Genomic DNA, 26,498 nt, shown 5'->3' with positions numbered 1-26,498 from the left:
CCAATATTTCTGCAACAAATGCCTATTTCGACAGTAAGGTAAATAAGCAATCCCATTTTTTTTTACAAAAACAGAGTTGAGTTTCAAAATACTAGTAAGCGACTTTGCGCAATGGACGAGACAATCGATTCTCATTAATAAAAAAAACCTGACAATACCATTGCAAAACACAAAAATACAACATTGAAAACTAAGCAGCTGGTACCGTTAATCATAGCAATATTTTGGTGTGTGTTTTCATCATTTTTATACACATGCAGCATATTAAATTCTTTTTAATGAATTATCGTAAGACTTAGTGTGAATTTGAGTTCTAACGGAACTTGTTTTTATTTCGTATATGTACAAAAATCACAGGGTTTAGTTGTTTTGTTGATATTTTTGTAGGATCCTCTAAGAAATAGAGTCAAACAATATATGAAATTAGTAGAAGAATATGGCGTTGTATCTGGTTTCTTACAATTATCACCGGAAACACGTCATGGTAGATGGACTATAGAAATGAACCAGCTGGTGCGTAATACAATACATGTTTCAAAATACAAATATTGATAAACATGTCGTAGAAAAATGAAACCTTGTATATAAAATATGAATTGAGAATGGAAGTGGGGAATGTGTCAAAGAGACAAAAAACGACCAAAGAGTAAAACTACACAACAAAAGGCCGCCATATATGCTCATAAATGAAAATACCAGTTTGTTAATAGTGTCTGTTCGAAGTACTTTTCAGGGGAAACGTTCAAGCTAAACATTTGAATGTCAATGATGTACATACATGACGTTTAGAACTATATGACCATAAAAATCCAAACATAAATAGTATAAGTATCAATTTCAACTTTGTCTAAGCACGTAAACAGTTTGATAAGCAAAAGGCATGAAAATAGCCAATTTATCGATAAAATATTACTGAATTGTTTATTCGTAGAATTTCTATACAATTTGAACTTTATGATTTTCCCAGAGCTAACATTGATTGGTTACATTAAAAATCATCCGGTAAAAAGAGACCTAGGCAATCATGATTACAAAAATATTGCACCATCAGAATGTTTATTATTTCAATATCATAAAAATAAGAATATGTGTAAGAAGAATTTTTATCATAGAAAAAAAGAAATTTTAATGCTTTACTTTTGCAAAATTCGTTCTAACATTGAATTCCGAGTAGAAAAATTAGAAAAAGTTTTAACCCTTATGATCAAATCTTATGAAGCATTATTCAATGTATTAAATAACAGTCTTCAGACTCAAGGATTTTTCAACAAAAATATGCATGTAGAATAAAACAACATGTACAATGACAAGAAACAAATGGCTGTTACTTTAAAAAAAACATATTTAGCATATGGATAAGTTTTACTCTGATTTTGTTAGAAAATATGAAGTTATATATTTTGAAACAGGGACAAACGAAAAGAGTATACATCGAAGTGAAAGAATACGGTAATTGAAACTGTTGCCTAAACTTTATTCATTTATTTTTATTTGCTAGATAAACTTGACAATCATTTACAATGGAAGCTTACAACTCTGTTGCTTTTGCATGTTTATTGAATCGAAAGCATTATAAACCAAAAAATATACAACAATTTTCTGGGAATATATTTCACACTTTTATTGGTCATTTTCAAAATTTTATATGCCTTTAAATCATATGTTTTCTCTCTAATAATTTTACATTGAGGTAACAAACAACACATTATAGTTTTTAACGTGCAACTAAGTTTAGATGGTTACAACTGCATGACAATTTTGATAGATTTTGGATATTCATTATTTTCAAAGGAACATGAAGGACATTAGAATACAAAAATAAAATGATGTCGAAATAGGGCTTATACTTATGAAATTGGCCGTTTCAGAATCTAAAGAACCATGTGTAATATTATTGTTCGTACCCCACAATGAAAATAATGTCACGTCATTGGTTGAACTTCCATTGTTTATGACATTTTTGAACAATCATGACGTTTTGGTGTACACTTTTGAAAATATTACTCAGGATGCATTAGATTCTGAAATGGCGAATTATAATAGTATTTTCCTAAGGTTTTGTATCATAATTTTGGTTTAAACCTTCCTTTTCGTTTTACAGACCAACCAAAGATAGCTAACCCTTTTTCGAGTACTGGAAATGCGTCATGTAGCATGTTTTTTTATCTTATTTCTTATGAGTTTTTCTTGTAGTCTGTCATCACTGCATATTTCAATTTTTAGATTTAAAAAAATTGGACTGAGATAAGATGTTTCAAGGATATCGTTATTTGCTTTACAGAATGTCTTTTGATATGTAGTCGGTTATTCACCAGTATTGAAAGAAAACATTGAACGCAATAATTTGGTAAAGGTTTATTTTGACCTCCTGCTCCTTTATTTACTAGGCTATTGTTTGTTTTCAGTAGTGGCTATCTAAATACAGTTGTATTTCAAAAGATTTAAAATAATATGTATTCCCATATTTACATTTTTAGTTTCGATCGAGATGCGTTTTACCTTTTTCTTTGTGGGCAATTAAATCTCTGGCAGACTGCATGCACTTTTTGTTCATATTTTTGTAACGGTTTCTTAACATTCCGAGCTACTTATATGTAATATCTTTTATTGATAATTTCTAAAGGATATCTTATTTCAATATGTTTATCTTTAAATGTTCGTGAACATATCTGTTTGTCATTGTCAATCAGATGAATGATGTATATTATGTTACTGCTACAAATTCAATTCGAATTCGAAAAAGCAAGAAGGCCGAAAATGCATTTTAACATGGTACAAAGATTTTTACTCTTATGTCTTGGTTAAGGTATTCAGAAATGTTGCTATAGTTTTTAATCATATCCGCATAGGTCAATTAACCAAACTAAATTATCAAAGCTTTTTACCAAATCAATTGTAAGCAAAATATATGTGAATGTTTTGATAAGCATCAATTACCAGTTACAATTGCTTTTTATGCGACAATAAGATTAACAATGCAATTTAAATTTACAGTGTTGCCAAAATTTAACGTTCGAGTGTCGGTGCCTGGATTAAATTTTGTGCAAGATGATTTTGTTACCGTGCGAGTGACAGCAGCGTAAGTACTATTACGTGATATAATTGAAGAATGCATTCATATATATCTAGACACAGCGCGTTGTAGACCCCGACACACGATTCAATCCGACCTCTAGATGAAGTATTGCTGTTTCCCTTATTGATATACTTGATCACTCCACAATTCCTAATTTGGTAAAGAAGTAAACAACATGTAAAGTGCAATTATATTATAAATATATGCAAATATACCATTCCAGTTTGCTCTGAATTCCAGCTGATATGTTATAATACGTACTTTGAGTACGCAACATTCCAGCAACGTCTATATGGAGTATATACATTTCTCAATTAATGCGATATTGAAGGGCTTGCATTTCCTATCATGATTTCCTTATAAGAGCGTTGCTGCTCACCATGAAGCTATTAAATCTAAATTACCAAGTGTTGAACTTGAAATCATTCCAGCGAAAATTTAACGTACTCCATCACCAGTTAGTAAGCTGTTACGTAGCATTGATTTCACATTTGACGACGGATATGTTCCAACGTCGTAACCACAATAATGCCCTCCCTTTTTCCCGAGTTTGGCCTACCGAAGCAGACTTATCATCGATTTGTACTTACATGAGCAACACGACAGGTGCCACATGTGAAGAGGGATCTGCTTATTCTTTCGGTATACCTAGGATTTGTGTTGTTCTGTCTCTATGTTTCTATATTGTTTTTTGCATACTGGTTTTTTTTTGTCTTTTTTGTCTTTTCTTATTTTGTCATGGCCTTTACAGTCTATTTTTAACTTATGAGTTTGAATGTCAATTTGGTATCGTTTGCTTTTTATAATTGTATATTTGGGGTTGATTTGTTTTCGACAAAAAGTCTCGAATCTAAATTAAACTTAATTGATGAAGTCAAAAGGATGAAATAACATGTAATTTAAAATTTAAAGTACAAATGTATAACTAATGATAATTAATACCATGTTTGTTTGTCTAGGTACACGTTTGGAAAGCCAGTAGAAGGATATGTGTTTCTCAACGTAACTCGTTCCTTTGGAAGTGATAGTTTTTATGAAAAGTATGAAAAGGTATTAAGAAGTAATTCATGCTTTTTTTATATGATATCATATTACGTCACTAGAGTTATAAGTTTTATAGGTATATTTTTCAATTAAGGAACAGATTCATCATTTGAATTTTTTCTTTCGACGTTTCACTGCAGTTGTACTTTTTCAACATCTGTTAAGGAATTTTTACACGTAGCCGCTCCACTTGACCAACCAATTAATATAATAAAGCATAACAAATCATATACCAAGGCAACAGTAGCATACCGCTGTTTAAAAGTCGTACATCGGTTTAGAGAAAACAAATCTGGGTTATAAACTTAAACCAAGGGTAACACATCAACTATAAGAGGAAAACAATGAAAACAACAGAACACTAAAGAGCAAAAAAAAACCGACAATGTATAAATGTTTATCTAACAATCGGCGATTTGCAAATCTTGCATAAGTTGAAATCAAATTAGTGAATTATGAATCATCTGGGGTGATTTATTTTATGCAAATTATGAAGGCATAGTTTTGAAATAGTGACTAAATACATGATTTACTGACCGTTCAGTTGTGTAACTTGATTACTATATCCAGGAGATCTTCATTTTTCAGTGGGAATTAAAGATATTCATTTGTCTATATTATTGAAATGTGAATCCAAATATATGTTTAATACATGGACTATCATTTATATGTTTTTTAAAGATAAACGGGCAGGTTGATATCAAAATTCCGATGTGGTCCCTTTATCCAGCATTTGGAACTTACTACAGACTCTTCGTAAAAGTGAATGAAACAGTGACTGGAAAAGAAGCCAATGAAACAACAAATTTTCAACTATACAAACAAAAATTTAAAGTTGTTTTCTCACAGAGCATGCCATATACGTTTAAACCTGGACTTAGATATACTATCATTGTAAGTAACAGATTCATATTTTAAATGTAAATAAGACTATAAATTTATTACATAAATGATGTCTAGTATGGTACCTCCATTTGTTGTTAGCTCAAATGTAAAGTTTTTCTGACTCCACCTACATTACAACAAAATTTATGTACCCTTGTCAGCAATCGTTCTAATAGAAAAAAAATAGTTGAACGGAGAAAACTGAAACATAAAAGGTTAAATGTTTCTGTACAAGAGGAAGATAAATGTCGTATATTATCGAATATACTTTCATTATCTTAGCAGCAAAGAACTGTAAATTTTTAGATCTTAGCCGCAAATTTTTTAGGAAAAGTATGACAAAAACAGTTATCTTTGTTGTCGTATGTGCCAAGTTTGATGCGTTGGATTTGCCCAAATAATATACCACCTACGTTAACTGTTAAAGAATAATCTATCCATTATCTTTTCACATTTTTTTAAAAGGCCCTGTATAAAATTTAGTTTTAAAAAAAATAAAAGAATCAGTTGGTTAGAAAGAAGGACGTGCATTTTATTCACAGTAGATAGCCGATTGTCTGTCAAGACACATATCCAAATACATAACTATTCACCTGAAAAGAAACTCCAGATATATTTATTAGCATTTTATAGCAGTCTATCATATTAAGAAAAAGAAAATGAATGCGACAAAGCTTTTGTAGACCATATCAGAGATACAATTTAAGTCAAAAGAGATGATTTCAGCTTTCCAATTGTAAACTTTCCATTTCTAAGTAGCAATATTCCAGCAGCACCTGTATACGGTGTATATATCTCCCAATTGATACGATATTCCCGTGCTTGCATTTCCTATCATGATTTTCTTGATAGAGGGTAGTTGCTCACAAGGAAGCTATTAAATCAAGAATTCCAAATAGTGAAGTTGAATCATCGCTTCGAAAATTTTACGGACGCCATCACGAGTTGGTTGACCGTTATGGAATAACCGTTCCACAAATAATATCGGATATGTTCTTTACGTCGTAACTACAATCCCCTTCCCTACCTACCGAATTAGACTATTTACCGGATTTGTTATCTCATAAGCAACACAACGGGTGCCACATGTGGGGCAGGATTTGCTTATCCTTCCGGAGCACCTGCGACCACCCCTAGTTTTTGGTGGGGTTCGTGTTGTTTATTCTTTAGTTTTCTATGTTGTGTCATGTGTACTATTGTTTGTGTGTTTGTCCTTTTCATTTTTAGTCATGGCGTGGTCCGTTTTTTTTTCGATTTCTGAGTTTGACTGTCCCTCTGGTATCTTTCGTCCCTCTTTTAAGTCAGTCAATTACAAACCAATAGATTGAAACGGAGGTATGGGATCAACGTCGATTGGACAACGAGTGTGTCCCCCCCCCCCCCAAAAAAAATCTATAAATAGATATAGGAAGATGTGGTGTGAGTGCCAATGAGACAACTCTCCATACAAACAACAATTTAAAAAGTAAACCATTATAGGTTAAAGTACGGCCTTCAACACGGAGCCTTGGCTCACACCGAACAACAAGCTATAAAGGGCCCCAAAATTACTAGTGTAAAACCATTCAAACGGGAAAACCAACGGTCTAATCTATATAAACAAAACGAGAAATGAGAAACACGTATATATTACATAAACAAACGACAACTACTGTACATCAGATTCCTGACTTAGGACAGGTGCAAACATTTGCAGCGGGATTAAACATTTTAATGGATCCAAACCTTCTCCCTTTTTCTGAAACAATAGCATAACATCGAAACAAAGAAAAACATAAGATGAAATATCAATTGGCAGACTTAACTCAATCAAAAAACGTATGATTAAACAATGAAACATGTTTATATCGTATTTTTATCTAGAGTAAACTTTGTGTGCTACATTTAACGGGTTTATTTCTTACTTTAGATGAGAATAGAAAAATCAGACGGAAGTAGCATTGAAACGCCAACGGGTACTGTCAGAATCATCATAACTTATGACTTTATCATCAAGATCAACAAACGAACAACTAGAAAGACCAAAATCTTCTTTACAAAAAAAGTGACTGTTGACAAGTCTGGAGTTGTAATTCAACAAGTTTTATTTCCTCTGATTGCAGTGAATTGCAGAATTTATGTAAGTACTAAATTCTTCTAACATCATTGGCAAATAACCAATTCTGGTATGACTTTGTTTTATAATTGAGATGAATAAAAACCAATAAAATATTTGTTAGAAGAAAATGATGTCGTTTTAAACATTTTCAGGTTGTATACAATGGGCGATATCTGAGTTCTAAGTCTATATCAAAAGCAACCTCACCAAGCAATAAGTATATTCAGGTCAGAAAGAGGACAGATCGGTCAATTGTACAGGTTTGTTGTGTATATATACATGCAAATGATAGAACTAAATCAGTTATACAATGCACTTATAAGATAAGATGTTAGACAACAACTATAGGAAAAAACCATGCCAAAGGTAACAGTCATTGCAATATAAATGTTCTTAAACAATGAGAAAAGCCTATAATATAAGATCTTTTATACCGTTGGTGAACAAAAAGTACACGAGACAAACAAATAAAGGAAAAACATATATATCCAAGTATAAGTTGTTTCATTAAAAATTTCCTGAAAGATAGTATACATTGCTAGAGCCTCCAAGTGGCGACAGATAAAGCATCGATATAATAGTGGCGAAAGATTGAGTATCGATATTATAACGGCGACAGATTAAGCATCGATATTATAGTGGCGACAGATTAAGCATCGATATTATCTCATCCGTATTCACAATAACACGATTAATAATCAGGGGTATACAAAAGGTGTTGCATTTTCAAAATTACCACTTGATCTATTGATATTATGCAAGAATTTAGTGTCTTTACTAAAAATAGTAATCCATAATTCAGCGGACGATTGTGTGATATTTTTTGCAAACGTTACATAAGACGCAATATTATAATTGATTGTTTTTTTTTATTTGTCCACTTGTTTTTAGCCGGGAAGAAAGTTACAGCTTACAGTTCAAGTTACAGAGAAAATACGTTCTTGTTACTATAAAGTAAGATATATATCTAAATGATAAGATGTGGTAGGATAGTTTATGAGACAAATGTGCACTTGGGGACAATGATCTGAATAACTACAGCTAGGTTATCATACAACCTTCTATTATGAGAAAACATTCAATATGTGATAAATTCTAGTGAGAACGCCAATCATGGGATATTAACATGCACATGACTTGGGACGGGCATATTAAGAATAATGAGGGGGACATTTTGTGTTTGTGAGCGCTTAACCCCTCGGTTACACTAAGAACATTTGGAGATAATTTGACTGATGTGATAGGTTGTTAACATGTATAAGGCACCAACCTAATAGAAAGTGTTGAAATAATGGGTTTAGTTTGTCTCCTTATTAGAGCCATTACAGCTTCAATGCATGACAGTTTCGAAAATAACGACGTTACTGCATGAACGGAAGAAGACACAAGTGGAAAACATTTACGCAACTATGTAGGATATATGTATAGTAAACAGTTATCGGAATTTAAACCTTGTAAGTCTAGTATATATAAATATACTTTAAATCCCGACTAAATAAACCATGTAGAGTGATCGTTGTATTCGTATTTTTTCTCCAGTATGTATCAATATTTCTTTTTTCGTTCACATCTTCCGTTTTTTTCTGATTATTTTTTGTAGTATATCGAAAGTTTTATCAATGAAATGTGCGTGCAATTATATTTTATATATTAACGTATATATGATTGTTATTGTAGATATTTTCTAGAGGAACAATTGTACATCAAGGTATATTCCCAATGCGTCGGTTATCAAGGAGACACACTATCCATGTTACTCATGAAATGACGCCATCATTTAGAATACTCGTTTACTATGTGAGACGATATGGAGAGATTGTTGCTGATGCCGTAACATTTTCAGTAAAAGATATCTTCAGGAATAAAGTGAGTATTTTCAAAGAAGAGCTGAATAGTAAAATTGTCGTGTTCTAAACGTTCTTATATTTTTATGGAGTGTAACTTTTTATTGAGTGAAAAAATATGATATCGTTGGATGCAAACATAGCAGACGACGCTTATCCTGTCAATGGATTCGCTATCGTTCATTTCTGAGTTGATACAGTTCCCTCTATAAGTTTTCTTTAATCTTGATTTGTTTCTTTTCAATCTGATATTGAGATTTGAATTTCAGTTAGCTATGCCTCTAATTTAAATATATATCCATCATTCTACCAATTAGCAAAAACACAAGCACTTGCTGAATACGATTAGTTAGAACAGGTATTTAAGATATGATGGGCAGACACTGAACTTCTAAACCATGTTATGCATGTCTAAATTGAAAACAATATATTACTCACATAATAATATATTACTCACAAATTCTACTTCTAATCATAACGTTAAGGACCACACCAAAGAGGTTCTTAGTGTAATTTCCTACTGATAACGTAACAAATACTCAACAGTATAAACAATGTATACGAAGAGAATTTATCAAAATATATGTTACATATAACGTTACCATTAATACATTGATTTAGGTGACTATGAAATTTGATAAGGAAGTTGTTGAACCAGGAAATCAAGTGAAATTAGAAGTTAAAGCTGACCCCGGGTCACTGGTGAATATTGTAGCTGTCGACAAAAGCATACTGTTACTTGGAAATGCAAATGATATCACAGCCAATAATGTAAGTGACATATTTGCAACACCTAAAATACGGAATTTACCAGTCCTTTACAGGTGTCGTATAGCATCCAAGTTTACTCATTTTTAGGAAGAAGATAATCCTTGGATTCGTGTTTTCTTTACTCAATCGGTTACTAATAAACTCATTACATGTTTGCAATAAGTCGTCAAATATATGAGTCAACATACGGTTTTAAAATGATAGCAGGTACCACCTGTTTACCCCGTCAAGCTTATAATTGCATCGAGTCATGGAAAATTAGGAGTCTAATAAATAGAGGGGCGAAAGATACTAGAGGGACATTCAAACTCATAATCGAAAATTAACTGATAAACAGACAAACAATAGTACATAACACATAACAATGAGACTTTGATTATAGTTCTGCCTTTAACATAACTTTTTCTGTAAGAAACCGACATTTATCTAATTAATTTACAAGGCATTGTTGCTTTTTTCTGAAAACACAACCTCTTCAATCTACATAAAACATAACTATTGTTTTCAATAACATAAATAAACAAATATTTTTTTCTAGATATTTTGATATTTAGAATCAAACAATTCATTTTGAAAAAAAACGGTCTCCTCCTTTCTTCTTCCAAAGATTAACAGTCGGTCAGTAATAATTACGCTTTACGGCACACGGTGTCCTATTTGGCTTTTGTATACATTTCCGAATAGTATATCAATAATATAAACAATTCATTTATCTAAGGCAATGCATGCAATCAGTGTCTGGACAAATGTGAGTGTCCTGCAAATAAAAAGAAGACCACATAGGTATGAATCTGGATACTAGAGATAATATTAGAATTGCTCTTATACTCCTTTTTTATTTGATTTTTTATCTCTGAATGATTATCATGTTCTGTATTTATCATTTCGCAGGTACTCACAGAGTTGCAGAGGTTTACATATACAAGGGTTCCCCTTCTAAAGGAGTGGGATTCAATAGGATCAGTCGTGGATAGCGGAGTTAATTCAGAAGCGGTGTTCTCTGTACGCTATTAGTTTAATCTATAACTTGATGCATTCCTAACTTTTGCATGCATTTATACCTTTTGCATAATACTAGTGCTCAATGAAATTTCTAAAGTAGTTTTTTTTTAAAAGTAGGACATTTTAGAAATGTATATGCACAACCCCTGCCTTCAACTTGAGACTTGCATACGCCAAGTACCATAATTGAGTAGAAATCTACCAATAAATCATACTATGTTGAAATAAGAATACATTGCAGATACGTAAAAGTTCAAGAAAAAGCCTGATTTCTTGACGTCCCCTAACTTATTTTTTAAATTAGCATCATTTGGTCAATTAACAAAAAGTACACACACGTTTTCATTGTTAAAGTCGCTTTCTATATGTTATTTAAGGGTGATTTCTTTCAAACTCAATGAACAGCATCTGAGTATCGATATTCTATCAATCAAATATTTATGAAATATTTCTATAAATATGAAGAATGTACAAAATATCACCAGTCACATTCCATTTTTCTATTTCAAGTTCAAAGTCAGAAATATAACTTTGAATAATATGTCTTCAGAATCTTCATCATAACCTACACCTTCGTTCTTTATTTCTTTTTAACTTGAGTCATTCGAGTGTCACTGAAGAAACGCGCGCCAGACGTACAAAGTTTAAATCTTGGTACCTATGAGAGAGTATTCAGGCTTAAAGTATAAAAACTAATTAATAAATCCTCAAATATGACATTGTACACGTCAAGTAGAAAATGTAAACACACATCGTGTTTTGGGTATGTTAAAATTAACTAAAAATAAATTTATGTCAATTTGATTACCACACGGCCATTTATGTCTTAATGTGACTCAATACATTTTTATGCTTATAAGTATCTGCTTGTAAAAACAGTTTTTTTTTATCTGTTATAGAATAGTGGTGTATATATATCAACAGATTGTTTGTTGATTGGACGCAGACGTAAGTTATAAAAAAAACAGTTATTGAATTTGTACAGATCACGACGTTTAAACTCACATATAGTTGTGGAGGTTAAAAAGATGATATTTTCGCTAATACAAACAAACACGTCTGTTCAGCCATAACTTTTAATAACAACTCAAGAGCCCACGGCGACGTCACTGCAGTCGCCAATGATAATGTACAAACTTAGGAACGTCGTAATCCCGCGGTAATCTCGACATACTGGGAGCCGCAAAAAGTGCAAATTATCTTAAATTTAACATTGACTGTCCATATTTGTAAATAAATCAAATTAAAAAAGTCTCTATCTCCATGAATGAAATAAATTGAATTAACTAAGTTCTTGTTCACATAAATGAAAAATTTTATTATCTTCGAAAGTCCTTTTTAAAATTGTTTTAACTAGTCTTCTTCATCATATTCGTCTATGATTGGTAATTCGTACGCTTCCGTATCTTCTTCCGGACCTTGGCACTTGCCAATCGTCTAGATTGAGTACTTCTGTGTGTTGTGTTTAGAGAGGTTTTTATATCGTGTTCCTCTGGTTTGTGCGAAACAAGAATGCTTAATATGCTGGTACATATCAATGCGTGTTCGCTTTTCTCCCTTATTGAACCGGAAAGTAAGAAACCTAACTTTGACTTTACGGCGGTTGGACCATTTCCTCTTACGACTTTATTCTCGACTAAGTCCCAGTAATAGTCTGCTCCGATTAATAACGATATTTCGAAAAGACTCTTCTTGTGTTACTGGATGTGCTAACTTAAGTCCCCGTAAATAATTCAGTCCTCTGTTGATGTGGCGAATATTGTTCTGCAAAGGTACGGCAATCATTGGTACAATTAGAACGTGTATCGGTATTTTCTGGCCTGCATTTGATTCAACGAACACGGTTGATTTATCTAAATGTCGTACGTTTTTGTTTCTATCTCCAAATGACGATAATTGTAGAATTTCAATTCCCTCTGTATGTAAATTAAGTTGTCTTGCTAAATCTTCGGTCACAAATGATCGCGGTGATCCCTCGTCAAAAAGTATATGGGTATCTATACATAAGTTGTCTAACCATACTGGTGCGACGGCAGTTTTCAAAAGTACATGCGTGCGTACGTCATTTGACGAGGAGTGTAGAATTGTAGTGTCCTCTTCTTTCTGATTGTATCATTTACAATATTTACAGATGTCTGATTCAAATTTGGTGAGTTCTGTAAATGTCCATTGCTAATAGGAAAATTCGTATTCTGTGGGCTGTCATTTGCAGTTTGCTGGATATGTCTGCTGGTGTCATTATCATGGATAATGTTGCTGTTAAATGGGTTATCGGTACACAGACTTGTGTGATGTCTTTTATTGCAAATGCGGCAAAACTGATTTGAATAACATTCGTGTATACGGTGTGTACCTAGACAGTTGAAACACAATTGTTCGCGTTTTACAATATCCATGCGTGTTTCTAGATCAGATACATTCGTGCAATGCGATGGTGCGTGGAAATCGTGACAGAATACACACGGTTTATATTGCAAATTCTGGTGTGTATGTCTCGTATCTAGAGTTTGGTTTGATGGTTTTATCAATTTAGTTCCGGTAAAGAAAGATGATGTACTTTGTAAATTGTTTGAAGTTTCAGTGTCTTGTCCCGCATCAATTATGTTTATTTCATTGAAAATACTTTTCCGGAGGTCTCGTAATAACCAGTTTTCTGTTCCATGTTCACGGGCAAGGTTTTTTTTAATTTCTCCCGGTAATTTAATCAAAATAATTGGTACAAGTAGTGTTCCGTACGAGTCTTGTGATTGGCCTAAAGATTCTAGCCTTCTTACATAAGTTTCCATTTTATCATAAAATTGTCTCAAACTGACAAGATGGTGGTGATGGAATTTCTAATAATGCTTGTATGTATGCTTGCGTGATTTGTGTGTTTGTCCGAATCTCTCCTCCAATAAAATAATGGGGTCCGCATAATTTGCATTAGTGAGCGCAAAACCTGCTATGGTGCGTAATGCTTCATTCTGTAATTGGGCTTTGAGGTAATTAAATTTCTGGACATCGGTCAATGAAGGGTTTAAATGTATAGCGCATTCATACGAATCCTAGAAAGTTTGCCACTCTAATATGTTCCCTGTGAATATCGGAAGTGTGAGTTTGGGTAAGTAATGATTCTGACTGCTTTGCGGATATATACGGATTTATATTAGTACTCACTGTGTTACTAGCTTGAGAGAACTGATTTTGGAACGGCTGCGTGCATGAGTTTTCTGTGAGGTTTGCTGAGACGAACGGTTGATGTTCAACATTTAGTATTTGTGATGAAGTTTCGCTCTGACGTGACTGTGATGCGGTATGTACGGGGCGCCGAATGGGACTCTTGTGTGAGGTAAGATTCAATTTTGTGAGACAAAATTGACTTTTGTGAGACAAAATTAACTTTTGTGAGACAAAATTAACTTTTGTGAGACAAAATTGACTTTTGTGAGACAAAATTCAATTTTGTCAATTTTGTTGAGACAAAAGTCAATTTTGTAAATTTTGTTGAGACAAAAGTCAATTCTGTCAATTTTGTTGAGACAAAAATCAATTTTGTTGAGACAAAAGTCAATTTTGTTAATTTTGTTGAGACAAAAGTCAATTTTGTTAATTTTGTTGAGACAAAAGTCAATTTTGTCAATTTTGTTGAGACAAAAGTCAATTTTGTGACGACAAAATTCATTTTTGTGACGACAAAATTCATTTTTGTGACGACAAAATTCAGTTTTGTAACAACAAAATTGACTTTTATGAGACAAAATTGACTTTCGTGAGACAAAATTGACTTTCGTGAGACAAAAATCAATTTTGTTGAGACAAAATTCAATTTTGTCAATTTTGTTGAGACAAAAGTCAATTTTGTCAATTTTGTTGAGACAAAAGTCAATTTTGTCTCACAAAATTCAATTTTGTTGAGACAAAATTCAATTTTGTTGAGACAAAATTCAATTTTGTTGAGACAAAATTCAATTTTGTCAATTTTGTTGAGACAAAAGTCAATTTTGTCAATTTTATTGAGACAAAATTCATTTTTGTCAATTTTGTGTAACAAAAGTCGATTTTGTATGCAAATTAGTTCACAGAAACCAAACTTAACTTATTTGAATACAAAATTGACTTTTGTCGCCCAATTTTCAAATTAGGTAACAAAATTCAAGTCTGTGTAACAAAAATGAATTTTGTCATGACAAAAGTGACTTTTGTCCGCTGATAGATAATTTTGTATGACAAAATTTTAAATTTGTAGTATGATACAAATTTTGTTAAACTGAACTTATTTTTGTTGAACAAAAGTCACTTTTGTCCGTACAAAATTGAATTTTGAGTACAAAACCACAAGAGTCCCATTCGGCGCCCCGTAGTATGCGTACCGTGAATAAAATTTCGTATGTGTCTGATTTTTGTTTCTAAATTTATACAATACTCATCTGAGTCTAGGATTTCATCTTCTATATCTTCTGCTTCCGTTAGGTTAAGTATCTGTTCGTTCAAGTTGTTCAATAACTTTTGCTTCTGGATAAGGTTGTCAAATGTTGCGGTTAATTCTTCTGGATCGAAATATATATCATGCTTCGCTGCATCTATCTTTCGAATGAGTTTGGTAACAGCACTTCTGTTCCCGGATCGTATCGACTTGAGCTTCTTTAAATCCATTGGTCACGGTACCATAAATGTGGAGGTTAAAAGTATGATATGTTCGCTAATACAAACAAACACGTCTGTTCAGCCATAACTTTTTATAACAACTCAAAGAGCCCATGGCGACGTCACTGCAGTCGCCAATGGTAATGTACAAACTTAAGAACGTCGTAATCCCGCGGTAATCTCGACAATAGTTACCATCATCCTGTCCGCTGGTCTTCGGATGGACCCGTACCAAATACGGTTTGCCACTGTAAAACCACAACCCAAAAGTCACTATCCTCGTAAGTTGTGGTTGTTTAATACTTTTCAATGGTGTTTTGTTTTGATTTGATAAGATACAATTTGATTGGTTTAATTTGTTTTGTTTTGTTTTTGTTTTGTTTTATTCTTTTATTCGATCACTTTTGCACTCCATTTTGGTTTTTTGAAAACTTGGTGGAAATAAGTCTCTGTTCAATCATTAAAACCCTGTTTAGACTGGACAAACTGTTTATAATAACAAATTGTTTTCCGTCGATCGTTTCATTATGTCTCGTTGTCTTTTGTTTTATTTTCTTCTAACAAATCGTCTGTCTTATCGATGTATTGTGCTACAAATATCATTCTATTAATAAAGAAAGAAAGAAATTATGTTTCCTTGTATCGCCAACACATTTGGCTAAAATATATTTCAAAAACGTAAGAGTTTCGACCTGTTAAACTAAAAACTTGAAGATTTATTGTTGCTTTATTATTACTTTAATACTTTTTATGCATAATGCAACAGGCTAACTTTGCAAAATAATTACTTTTGGGGAAACTAATTCAATGGTTGCCAATTCCTATAAGCACGGTAAAATTTACAATAGAGACATAGAAAAAATAAAGCAGCAATATTGCTACGTCTTAAAATAGATAATAACAGCTGTTCAATTTGAAATAAGCAACATAAACATAATTGACAACATATGAGTACAATTTCAACCTCTTTCAGAATCAATATCCATTATTAGTTTCAGCGAAAAAGATAATATCCGTACGGCATAAGACGAATATTCGATACAAAGATGATAACATGATTTTATGTATATTCTTGCTTTTCTTTTCATAAAATGATTATACCGATTATTGTGTTAAACATTTGTGTATGCAAAGATGTGAGTTTTTCTAAAGATGTTTTTTCTAATTTTGGCCAATTCACTGTAGGATCAGTGAAACCATCTCCACAGTTCAGAAGTGGTGGTTTGGGAGGTGCGAGTGGTCGATCTCTATTTCGCACAAATCTTCGGGCTAGTTCTGCTAGTTTTAAAGGCGGTGCTGCTGGTTCCGCAGGCGATGGTACATCCCTTGCATCTCCTACACGTACAAGAACAAGTTTTCCGGAGACCTGGTTATGGTTAAATACGACAACAAAGTAGGTATAATGAATTTAGATTCAATAGTGTTTTAAGTCATGATCCAATCGCAATACTTCATTCACGATCATTTGTCTCGATATTCTATGTGATGAATATTTGAAATTCCTTAACAATAATCTGATTTTGACGGTAAAGTGAACGACAGTATAAAGGAACATCGAAGCAATTTACTGTTTTTCTTGTCATTTGTATGATGAATTATATTATTCAATTACAAAACAAGAGGCACCAATTTAACACACTTATTTGAAAAAAATCGAAGAAATGCACGATACATGTACACCCGATTGTCATATGATATATTAAGAGATGGTATAATTTGTTTGTAATCATCTTTATGTTCAATTGGTGTACCTGATGTTTCTCTTATAATATTTGATATATTTGGGGAAAAGTATTGGTATATATCATTTCTATAATTACAAATATAAACCATAAATATAAAATATATAAATATTCCGAAGCACCTGAGATCACCCCCTTTTTTAGTGGGGTTTGTGTTGCTTTGTCTTTAGTTTTCTATTTTGTGTCATGTGTACTATTAGTTGTCTGTTTGTCTTTTTCATTTTTAGCCATGGTTTATTTTCGATTCATGAGTTTGAAGGTCCCTCTGGTACTTTTGTCCCTCTTTTATATATCGTTTTGTACAATGTTTCTTCTTTCATTTCTACAGTCGAAAGGGTGTCGCCTCCGTAACATCGCAGATTCCAGATACAATAACTCAATGGATAGCAACATCTTTTGTTGTAAACCCTCGAACTGGCTTGGGAGTAGCGGCTAATCCTGCCAAAGTAAGGACTAACAATTTCATTTCCTCGGAGTATTAATGAAATTTAAGCCAGAAAATCATTTCGAAAACACAAATTAGATATGCTTGAATTTTACCTACGTTTACTTGGTCGATACCTCTGCTTTTTTATTTTGAGTACCGAAATTATACTATGTACTTACAAGTGCTTGTTTACAAATACAAGCTATATAACATTAGATATATTCAGTAAACTATCAACATTTCTTTTTGATTACTTTACTGGAAATTTAAATTGACATAATGCAATGTTCATTGAAGATTCGCTTATATTAAAATGCATCTATAAACAAAGTGTTCAATAGTTTCCTACTGTAGAACATAATGCAATGTTCATTGAAGATTCGCTTATATTAAAATGCATCTATAAACAAAGGGTTCAATAGTTTCCTACTGTAGAATATATAAACAAAGTGTTCAATAGTTTCCTACTGTAGAAGGAAGTATTGAAAATAATAATATCGTATGTTTTGATAATAAATTATTCTAACCATGTTTCTATTTAAAACAATTGTATGCATTTATATAATTTTTGTTACAGATCATAAATTTTCAAAGATTCTTCATGCGTTTTGAGCTACCTTATTCAGCAATACGTGGGGAAATACTAATTCTACAAATTACAGTTTTTAATTACATGGAAGAAGACCTAGATGTAGGATTATTTTCTTTCAGATATATATTATTCGGTATAGGATAATCTATTACATAAATCGTTAAACATATGCTCAACTAAATAAGAAATATTTTAATTTATTATAATTTTGTTAGACAGAAAATCAAATGTTTTTAAAAACAAATTAATAAATTTGGGATTTATATAGTATAGTATGAATATAGTTTGACAGTTAATATCAAAATGACAAACTAAACTTTCTTATATATGTCTATAACTTCTTGCAGATTAATAAAAGTTCTTGAAATAAAACGGATCCTCATTCTCGTTTTACAAATATCGTTTATACACTTCAAATCATGTTTAAACGATTTCGAACTCCTTTCATACTATTTTTTGAATTCAGTGTTCAATAAAAAAACAAGTAGTTTTTTTTTTTTTATATCATTTGTATTTTTTTATAAATCGGCTGACGAATTAAAGAAACCGTTCGAAAAATAAAAAAAAAACGTTTGTTTTATTCAAATTAGTTTAGATAATGTAGAAGGTGCGGTATTTTTATCAATACAACAACTATACAACTTGTCATAGGGTGTTGATGGTTTCACATCAATGAACACCATAACTAATGAAAGTATTATTCCCGTGTATATAGTGATATTTGGATCCATATTAAAGCATACCATTTTTCTATATTTAAACACGAAGAACTGTTACAAACAAGATTTTGAATTTGTAAAAGATTGTTTTAAATCGAGCGAACATCATGTTAGGTTTTTTTTTCTTGAACCGCGCTAAATTGTTCCAGCGACTTTAAAGTATCATACAAATGTAACATTTGTTTAATAATCAATTTTAGGTTCACGTGAGTCTCAACAAAAATGTCAACTTGACATTTGTGGACGTGAAAGGTAATACAGTTGTTCCTAGGGGAAAGGCATGGACAAAGGTACGGCATATATGATGGATATAAAAGAAACACTAAGAATACGTTAAAAACAGACATAATCAATAAAATCTCTTAACCTGAAATATTATAGTATACGACTGTTCGTCAATCAAAATATACAATTATGGCCTGTAGAAAATTAAAGGTGAATATTTAAAATTGTCAACACGAGGAAGTTATTTCACTGAGGGCTGAGCCCGAACTGAAAAAAAATTTTCAAGGAAGACATGTACAATTTTGGATATTGTTTTTAAGGGGCCACAATTGTTTAATAAACCGAACTAACAGTGGAAGGGCCCTTTGAAGCGCTTACCTTACACGAGTTGAAATTCGAACATACAATTGTGACTGTAATCTGTATCTTAGAATTTCTCGTTTGTACAACACAGGTAAAATCTTTTTGTAAAATATTTGTTGCCCCTGAAAAGGACCGTTTATAAGAGATCCTATAAAGATAATGCCTGTACCAAGTCAGAAATATGACAGGTGTTCTCCATTAGTTTGATGTGTTTGAGCTTTTGATTTTGCCATTTGATTAGGGACTTTCCGTTTTGAATTATCCTAGGAGTTCAGTATTTTTGTGATTTTACTTTTTAAAGAGTTCAAACGTGAAGCTGAACGGTAATTAATCGATAAAGGAATATGTTCATAGAAGTGAACAAAAATGTTCACCAAATAAATCATTTATAAGTTAATGTTACTGTTAAAGTAAGACATGTTTTGAATTTGAATTTTCAGACAGTTTTCATACCGAAAGAGACAGTTATGTCCGTATATTTTCCAATCATTCCAATCAAAATAGGTAGAACCTTACTAGATGCGAATGTTAGATCTAAATCTGCTGCTGATGCTGTGCAGAGGCCACTCTTAGTAAAGGTATATTAGAATGATATAAGATCACTTATAAAATTCAAAGCGAATCTTGTTGTTTTTGTCGCTTAAAAAAATATTTGTGGAAGGGGAAGTGCATACTATATTCATGTATAAAGTATCAATACATTTTCTTTGATACGACCACATAACGTAACAAAGCCAGCGCTATATTACAGCATGGTACCACAAAGAAATGATCTTGTAACTTTTAGCCGCGTTGTTTTAATTTTTGTTATAAATTTTGCACCGTCGTGACGTTACAGGTTTTCCATGCAAGGTTAATATCGGACAACATATCACTGCAAATCAAATTATTCCCATGTGCTGGGATAGCTAAATGAGAGGGAAAATGTATTAAAGGGACTTTCAAACTCATAAATTGAAAATAAATTGACATCGCCATGACAAAAAAAAAGCAAAAAAATAATAACGGTATACAAAACACAACACAGAAAACTAGGGCTGTACGTTTTCGTCTACGATAATTTGTTTATTATTGTATGTCTGTCTTTAATAAAAGAAAAGGACAATAAGAACAAATCCAAACATCTATATACAGAGGAATTACGTATCGGTCTTTCAGGGAACAACATTAAACAAAATATTGAAATCTTTCAAAAGATAAATGCAAAATTGCTGTTTTTCAACACAATTTGTAGACTCAACGAATTTTCATCTTTTTCTATATTTCTGAATTTCAATAAAGTTTCTTTGGTTAGCGATTAAGAATTTAAGTTGCGGTAACATTTAAAGTTGTTGATATATACATTTCACCCACTTTACGCGACTGATGAAATATATAAATCTCTCTTTTTTTCTTCTTGATTAATGTCCTTGCTGCAATCCACATGCCTCCTGTCAAGTATTTTCAAATGAAAGAAATATTATAGAGGAACTAGTTTACATATCATTACGTCAGTAAAACTAATCGGAAACATGTTATCTTGATTCATTGTGAAAAGATTTTGATATTATGTTTTGAAGCCAGAGGGTATCCGAGAGAACTATAATATACCTGTACTTATTGACCTCCGTAAAGAAAGGACGTTTTCAACAAATGTTCTCATTAGTTTGCCACCATTTGTCATTCCGGATTCAGAGTTTGTAAAGGTGTCTGTAATAGGTAAGTGTATGCAAGCTTGTGTCTGTAATTATATCATATTTTGCAAAACAACGTATTTTGGAGTATTGAACCCGCAAAAGAATGCTACATTTTTATACGAATCTTGACGCGTGCCTCAACAATCATCATTCTGCTAAAACAATTTTACTCTAAAGATAATTTTTATTTAGTGGATAGCCAATTCTAATGTTTGTCATTATTCTATTTCTATGATAAGGTTAACTTACAATGTAGTACAAATCAATTCCGTATGCATTCCAAAAATATATGATGGTACGCAGTGCTATAAGTTATTGTTTAATTCACTTTTCAAGTACAAATGATGATATGCAATATTGACAATGCAACCTGCATATGAATACCTCTTAAACAAGATTGTGTCCAAAGTACACGGATGCCCCACTCGCACTATCATTTTCCATGTTCCATGGACCGTGAAATTGGGTAAAAATATAATTTGACATTAAAATTAGAAATATTATACTATAGGGAACATGTGTACTAAGTTTCATGTTGATTGGACTTCAATTTCATCAAAAACTACCTTGACCAAAAACCTTAACCTGAAACTCCCACTTTCATTTTCTATGTTCAGTGGACCGTGAAATTGGGTAAAACTCCAATTTGGCGTTAAAATTAGAAAGATTATACTATAGGGAACATGTGTACTAAGTTTCAAGTTGATTAGGAGTTTCCCATATTTTTGAAGCCCTTTAGATCACTCCCTTGTTGAGGTGGGGTTCGTGTTGCTAATCTTGCTCGACAAACAGTCGTTTACTAGGATATCGAGTACGTCTGTTTATTTAACGTATTCTCATTTTTTTCTTTAAATTTCGTCGCTTTTCATGTCTTTGCCACGACATGGTCAGTATCTCTTGACAAATGAGTTCCGATTGTAACCTTTGTTTTTATGCAAATAAAACACGACACTATATTCAAACTACGTATCACGTATAATAGACTGTTTCTCAAATAGAAACTAAATTAGTGATTTAAATTACCAAACCCCGGAACTTCAGAACCGACCAAATACTGTGGATTAAATAAAAGTCGTTGGACTCAAATTTCCGTGGCTTTCGTGGGTACAGCTGAACCACAAAATTGAAAGTTCATCGAATGACAAATTTTCTTAAGGCTTATATGCAGATTTCGACAAAATATCCACGAACATGTAAGTGTTCCTTCGTCCACGAAAATTAGTACCCACGAAAATAAGTGAATCCACAGTATAATTTTTGAACTCATTATATTAATAAACTCTTAAAAGCGATTATAGAACCAGAAGCAAACATCGAATTCAATTTATTACGATAATTTTTTTTTTTTTACAAATAATGATCTAATAGATGCAATTCGTCTCTAGGTGCCAACTGTTAAGCGCAAGTAAGAATAATTTAAAAATATTTCTATGTAGGTGATTTAATAGGTACAACACTGGCCGGAGTAGAAGATTTGTTACGTATGTCTTATGGGTGTGGTGAACAGAACATGGTTCGATTTGTACCAAATGTGTTTATATCAGTGTATTTGAAAAGTACCAATAGGCTGACAAATGACATAAAAGACAAAGTTGACAGATTCCTGTCTTCAGGTAAACTATGATTCTATATCTAGCAGTAAAATACTGATCTTATTGCTCTATGCTTGTATATGAAATGTTCAATTAGTTGCATTCATTTAAATAAATTTGCACTTTCAATTCAGCCAAAAATGTGTACTTACTTGACATAAAAAATAATATGTAATATCTGACATGAATTAAAAACGATGTTTAAGAATTCAAATTATATTTCTAAGCATTGACTTTAATAGAACAGGTCTAAATGAGTGTGGTATAGTTGTGAAATCATTATAAGAAAGTTTTGTTCCATATTTAACAGGTTACCAACGACAGCTATCATATTCTCGCCATGATGGGTCATTCAGTGCATTTGGGAAAAGTGACAGATATGGTTCTACATGGTAATATTGTGTTTTTAATCGTTTTTCAAGGTATATAACATTTCTCTAAAGCAAGGAAACACCAAGCTGGCAATCAAAACTCTAAATTGAACCGACACTTCTAGAATAAAAAGAAAGAACGATTACATCGTTTACGAGCATAGAAAACGGAGCGAATAAGTGAACGCATGTAAACATTGTTCAGGGTGTGTTTCAACCTGAGTTGTCAGCCATTACATGCCGATGTCTGTGTGTAAGTGAGTTCCTTTTGAACCCTTTTGAACACAACTATCAAAACAAATTGCCAGATGATCTTTAAGATTAAATTTATTGAATATGTAATTTTTCACATGTAAAACAAAAATGAAATTTTGTCATTTAAAGTAAATTTCGAAAGGAGTATAATATCATTTTAGCGATTGATGACTGTAGTGCTTTAATATGTAAAATCCCTATCTTATTTCTTGACAGTTTGCTAAATTTCATAATTTATACGTAAATCCTATAAATTCTACCAAACGCTGGATTGTGTAAAAATAATTTTTGTTTTGAAAAGTCAAAACAAATTCGCAACTGATTTGATTTAAACATCACTGATGTGATCAGACGAAACGAGCGTCTGGCGTTCTAGATTTAAGACAAGATGAAAACAAAATATGGGATACTGTTGCCAATGAGAAAGCTAGATATCAATCAGATATATAATTGGATGGAGTAGAAAGATTATTGCTGTGCCAGTCTGTGCTGACATGATATACGATTGTCTTTTGTAAATTTACTTTTCACAAAATGATGAAATCGTTAAAAGCAAATTATTGGATAAATGTCTACTAAACGGACTACGTTTCGGTAATTGTTGACGGCCATATTGTTCTCCAGTTGAACTTTTTTTTTATTTGCAATGGTATCACGCCTACTTACTTTTATGTGAGTGAAATTTGTAAAAGCATTTATTTAAGATTTCGTATTTCATGCATTTCAACTTCAATATTAGTTGGCCTTCCAACTTTTGAATGTAGACGAAACGTGTGTCTGGAAAACTTAATATTTTGCTTAATATATTTGATGACGTTTTACTAATTACATTAGGGAACACTATTTCTCAATATCATAGCTATTGATTTGTTTACGTCAACTGAGTCATTGTTCTACAAATATTGTGATACAATATTTCCTACCTATACATTTTAGGAAATAAAGATATCTATGCATCCATCTTGATTTTTGTTTAAAAACAAATGAAATGGATCATAAGTTGTAGTTTAATTGTGAACGATTTGTTTTTAGGTTAACAGCTTTTGTTGTGAAATCATTTGCGCAAGCAGCAGATTTGACTTACATTGATCCAAACGTTATACGAAGAGCTGTTAGATTCCTGGTCCGTAACCAAAACAGAACAAATGGTGAATATAAAGAAAAAGGGATAGTCTTAAACAAAGGCATGCAGGTAAGTAAAATAGTTATAAAAGTTGGAATAAACCAATGGGGAAATCAAATTACTATTATTTATTGGTATCAATCAGTACTATTATTTCATAAACATTCCTTCAGTTAACCGAGTACATATAATGTTATACCATATTCATTTAGGTGCGGAGTAAGTAGTCATTCGAAGATGTATTTACAAAGTGGCAATGTCTCCACATCACACAGATATTTTTTGTACTAGGACATCTGCAATAACTTTACATATTCAAGTAGTAGTACTTCATGACCTTCAAAGCCATAAATTACACTTTCGAATTCATTAAACATTGAAGACATATAAGAATATATATATGAATTTTAGTAGATTAATCTAGACTCATCAATTTAAGATCGCAACCCAGATATTTTATACCACTGACTAAATGGGTACATGTTCTTCTAAAGTCATCTGTTACGAGCAAGCCAAATGCAATATTTTCCTCATTCGAAACTAGGCAAGGAATAACCAATAAATTTGATGAGGCATGTTCTTCATCATAGTCCACTTGTTATTTAGCTTTATGATCCACAAACCAACAACAAATCGTCATTGATAAAAGAATTTTCCCAAATTTCATAATATATACAATTTGTTCGTCTGATACACAATCAGCCATCTTTGTTCGCACATTAAAAATATAACTTATATAAAATGTCAATGTTTAAATTTCCTGTTGATATATACCAAAACCATGCATTGATTATAATTTGTTTGCTATATAATTGAGAAAACACATTTAGCTTTCAAACTGAAGCATCCACATTTTACCAGCAATTGTCATATAAAAAACTTTTCCTTAGGGAGGATCAGCATCAAGTGCTGCCAGTTTAACATCCTATGTTGTTATTGCTCTCCATGAGGCGATAACACGAAAGCAGATCCCAGAAGATGTGAGTATAGCTAGATCACCACATGTTTAACATAAGTAGTTGTAAACAAACATAATTTATTTTTATTGTATCTTCGAGCACCATTTGTTAATCTGGTATAGGCGAAATGAGGGTCTTACTTACGTAATTTAATTAGGTATTTTTGTATACATTATGATATAGCAAAATGAACAAACGTGTAATCCCGTTTTAATGGTAACGCCTAATGTGATAGCTTGTGGCATTGTAATACATGAATCAATCTGTTCGTCCTTTTTTCGTCTGTCCCATGTCAATTTAAAGCATGTTCGTGGTTAAAGTTTTGTTTGAAAGAAGCCACATCAAAATAAAACGTTGGTATACAAGTCGAACTGGGGGTTTTAACTTGTTTTGTGGATCACTGAATATATGTGATGGTGCTATATAAGAGGTGCATGATGTCTAACGGACTAAAATGCTTGTTACTTTTCGACATTTTATCGGCGTGTAAACTATGACAATTATCTCACAAACAGAATAAAAGTCCAAAGACGTTTATGTAAAGTTTTACTCAAACTGAACTATGTTGATTTTATATTGATTTTTTTATATCGATATTTTGCATTTTTATTACAGGCGATTGAGGAAACCAAGAAATCGATTAAAAATGCAGTTAGCTTTATTGTTAATGTGCTAGAGAATCGTAGGTCCATATCTGAGGATAATCTATATGAACTTGTGATTGCTACATATGCTTTAACGTTATTGGATGCCCCATTAGCCCGAACACTGTTACGACAGATTGAAAGATACTCGTATACTGAAGGTAAAAAATTGAAAACAACACGTATAATAATTGCTTGCGTCCGAAGCGCTTTTCTGGATTTACCTTCATCAGGAACGCTCAAAGCCAAACATTTGAAATCCGAAGATGGATAAGTATCAAAACCTTTAAAGAGCTATATGTCAAAAATACCTAAAATTGAATAGCAAAATTCATCTAAAGCCAACTTTGCCTGAGGGAGTTGTAACCTTAGTTTCTTAATAATTTTAAATTTATAAACAGACAACTTTAATTTAGCTTGTTAAATCATGTCAGTACCGCAGTATTGAATACTGAGCTGATGATACT

The 26,498-nt window shown here is 32.1% G+C and overlaps 1 protein-coding gene across 1 annotated transcript in view; it reads left to right on the top strand.

The window, feature by feature from the left end:
* Window positions 1–26,498, top strand: part of LOC143067275 (CD109 antigen-like) — a 40,908-nt gene that overhangs the window by 8,211 nt on the left and 6,199 nt on the right. The window contains exons 6-28 of the mRNA XM_076240402.1: window positions 388–513; window positions 1,410–1,449; window positions 2,995–3,079; window positions 4,036–4,126; window positions 4,802–5,014; window positions 6,915–7,124; window positions 7,256–7,363; window positions 7,995–8,057; window positions 8,781–8,969; window positions 9,569–9,718; window positions 10,610–10,720; window positions 11,620–11,668; window positions 16,529–16,736; window positions 17,414–17,531; window positions 18,090–18,203; window positions 19,024–19,113; window positions 19,852–19,989; window positions 20,971–21,109; window positions 22,524–22,700; window positions 22,990–23,071; window positions 24,338–24,497; window positions 25,319–25,408; window positions 26,003–26,192. Coding sequence (XP_076096517.1) covers window positions 388–513; window positions 1,410–1,449; window positions 2,995–3,079; window positions 4,036–4,126; window positions 4,802–5,014; window positions 6,915–7,124; window positions 7,256–7,363; window positions 7,995–8,057; window positions 8,781–8,969; window positions 9,569–9,718; window positions 10,610–10,720; window positions 11,620–11,668; window positions 16,529–16,736; window positions 17,414–17,531; window positions 18,090–18,203; window positions 19,024–19,113; window positions 19,852–19,989; window positions 20,971–21,109; window positions 22,524–22,700; window positions 22,990–23,071; window positions 24,338–24,497; window positions 25,319–25,408; window positions 26,003–26,192 — 2,941 coding nt within the window. The remainder of the gene's footprint in view (window positions 1–387; window positions 514–1,409; window positions 1,450–2,994; window positions 3,080–4,035; window positions 4,127–4,801; window positions 5,015–6,914; window positions 7,125–7,255; window positions 7,364–7,994; window positions 8,058–8,780; window positions 8,970–9,568; window positions 9,719–10,609; window positions 10,721–11,619; window positions 11,669–16,528; window positions 16,737–17,413; window positions 17,532–18,089; window positions 18,204–19,023; window positions 19,114–19,851; window positions 19,990–20,970; window positions 21,110–22,523; window positions 22,701–22,989; window positions 23,072–24,337; window positions 24,498–25,318; window positions 25,409–26,002; window positions 26,193–26,498) is intronic.

The sequence above is a fragment of the Mytilus galloprovincialis genome, chromosome 3 (assembly GCF_965363235.1).
Source record: "Mytilus galloprovincialis chromosome 3, xbMytGall1.hap1.1, whole genome shotgun sequence".
Taxonomy (NCBI): Eukaryota; Metazoa; Mollusca; class Bivalvia; order Mytilida; family Mytilidae; genus Mytilus; species Mytilus galloprovincialis.
The sequence above is the reverse complement of the archived record's forward strand: the minus strand, read 5'-3'. Positions and strand labels throughout refer to the sequence as shown.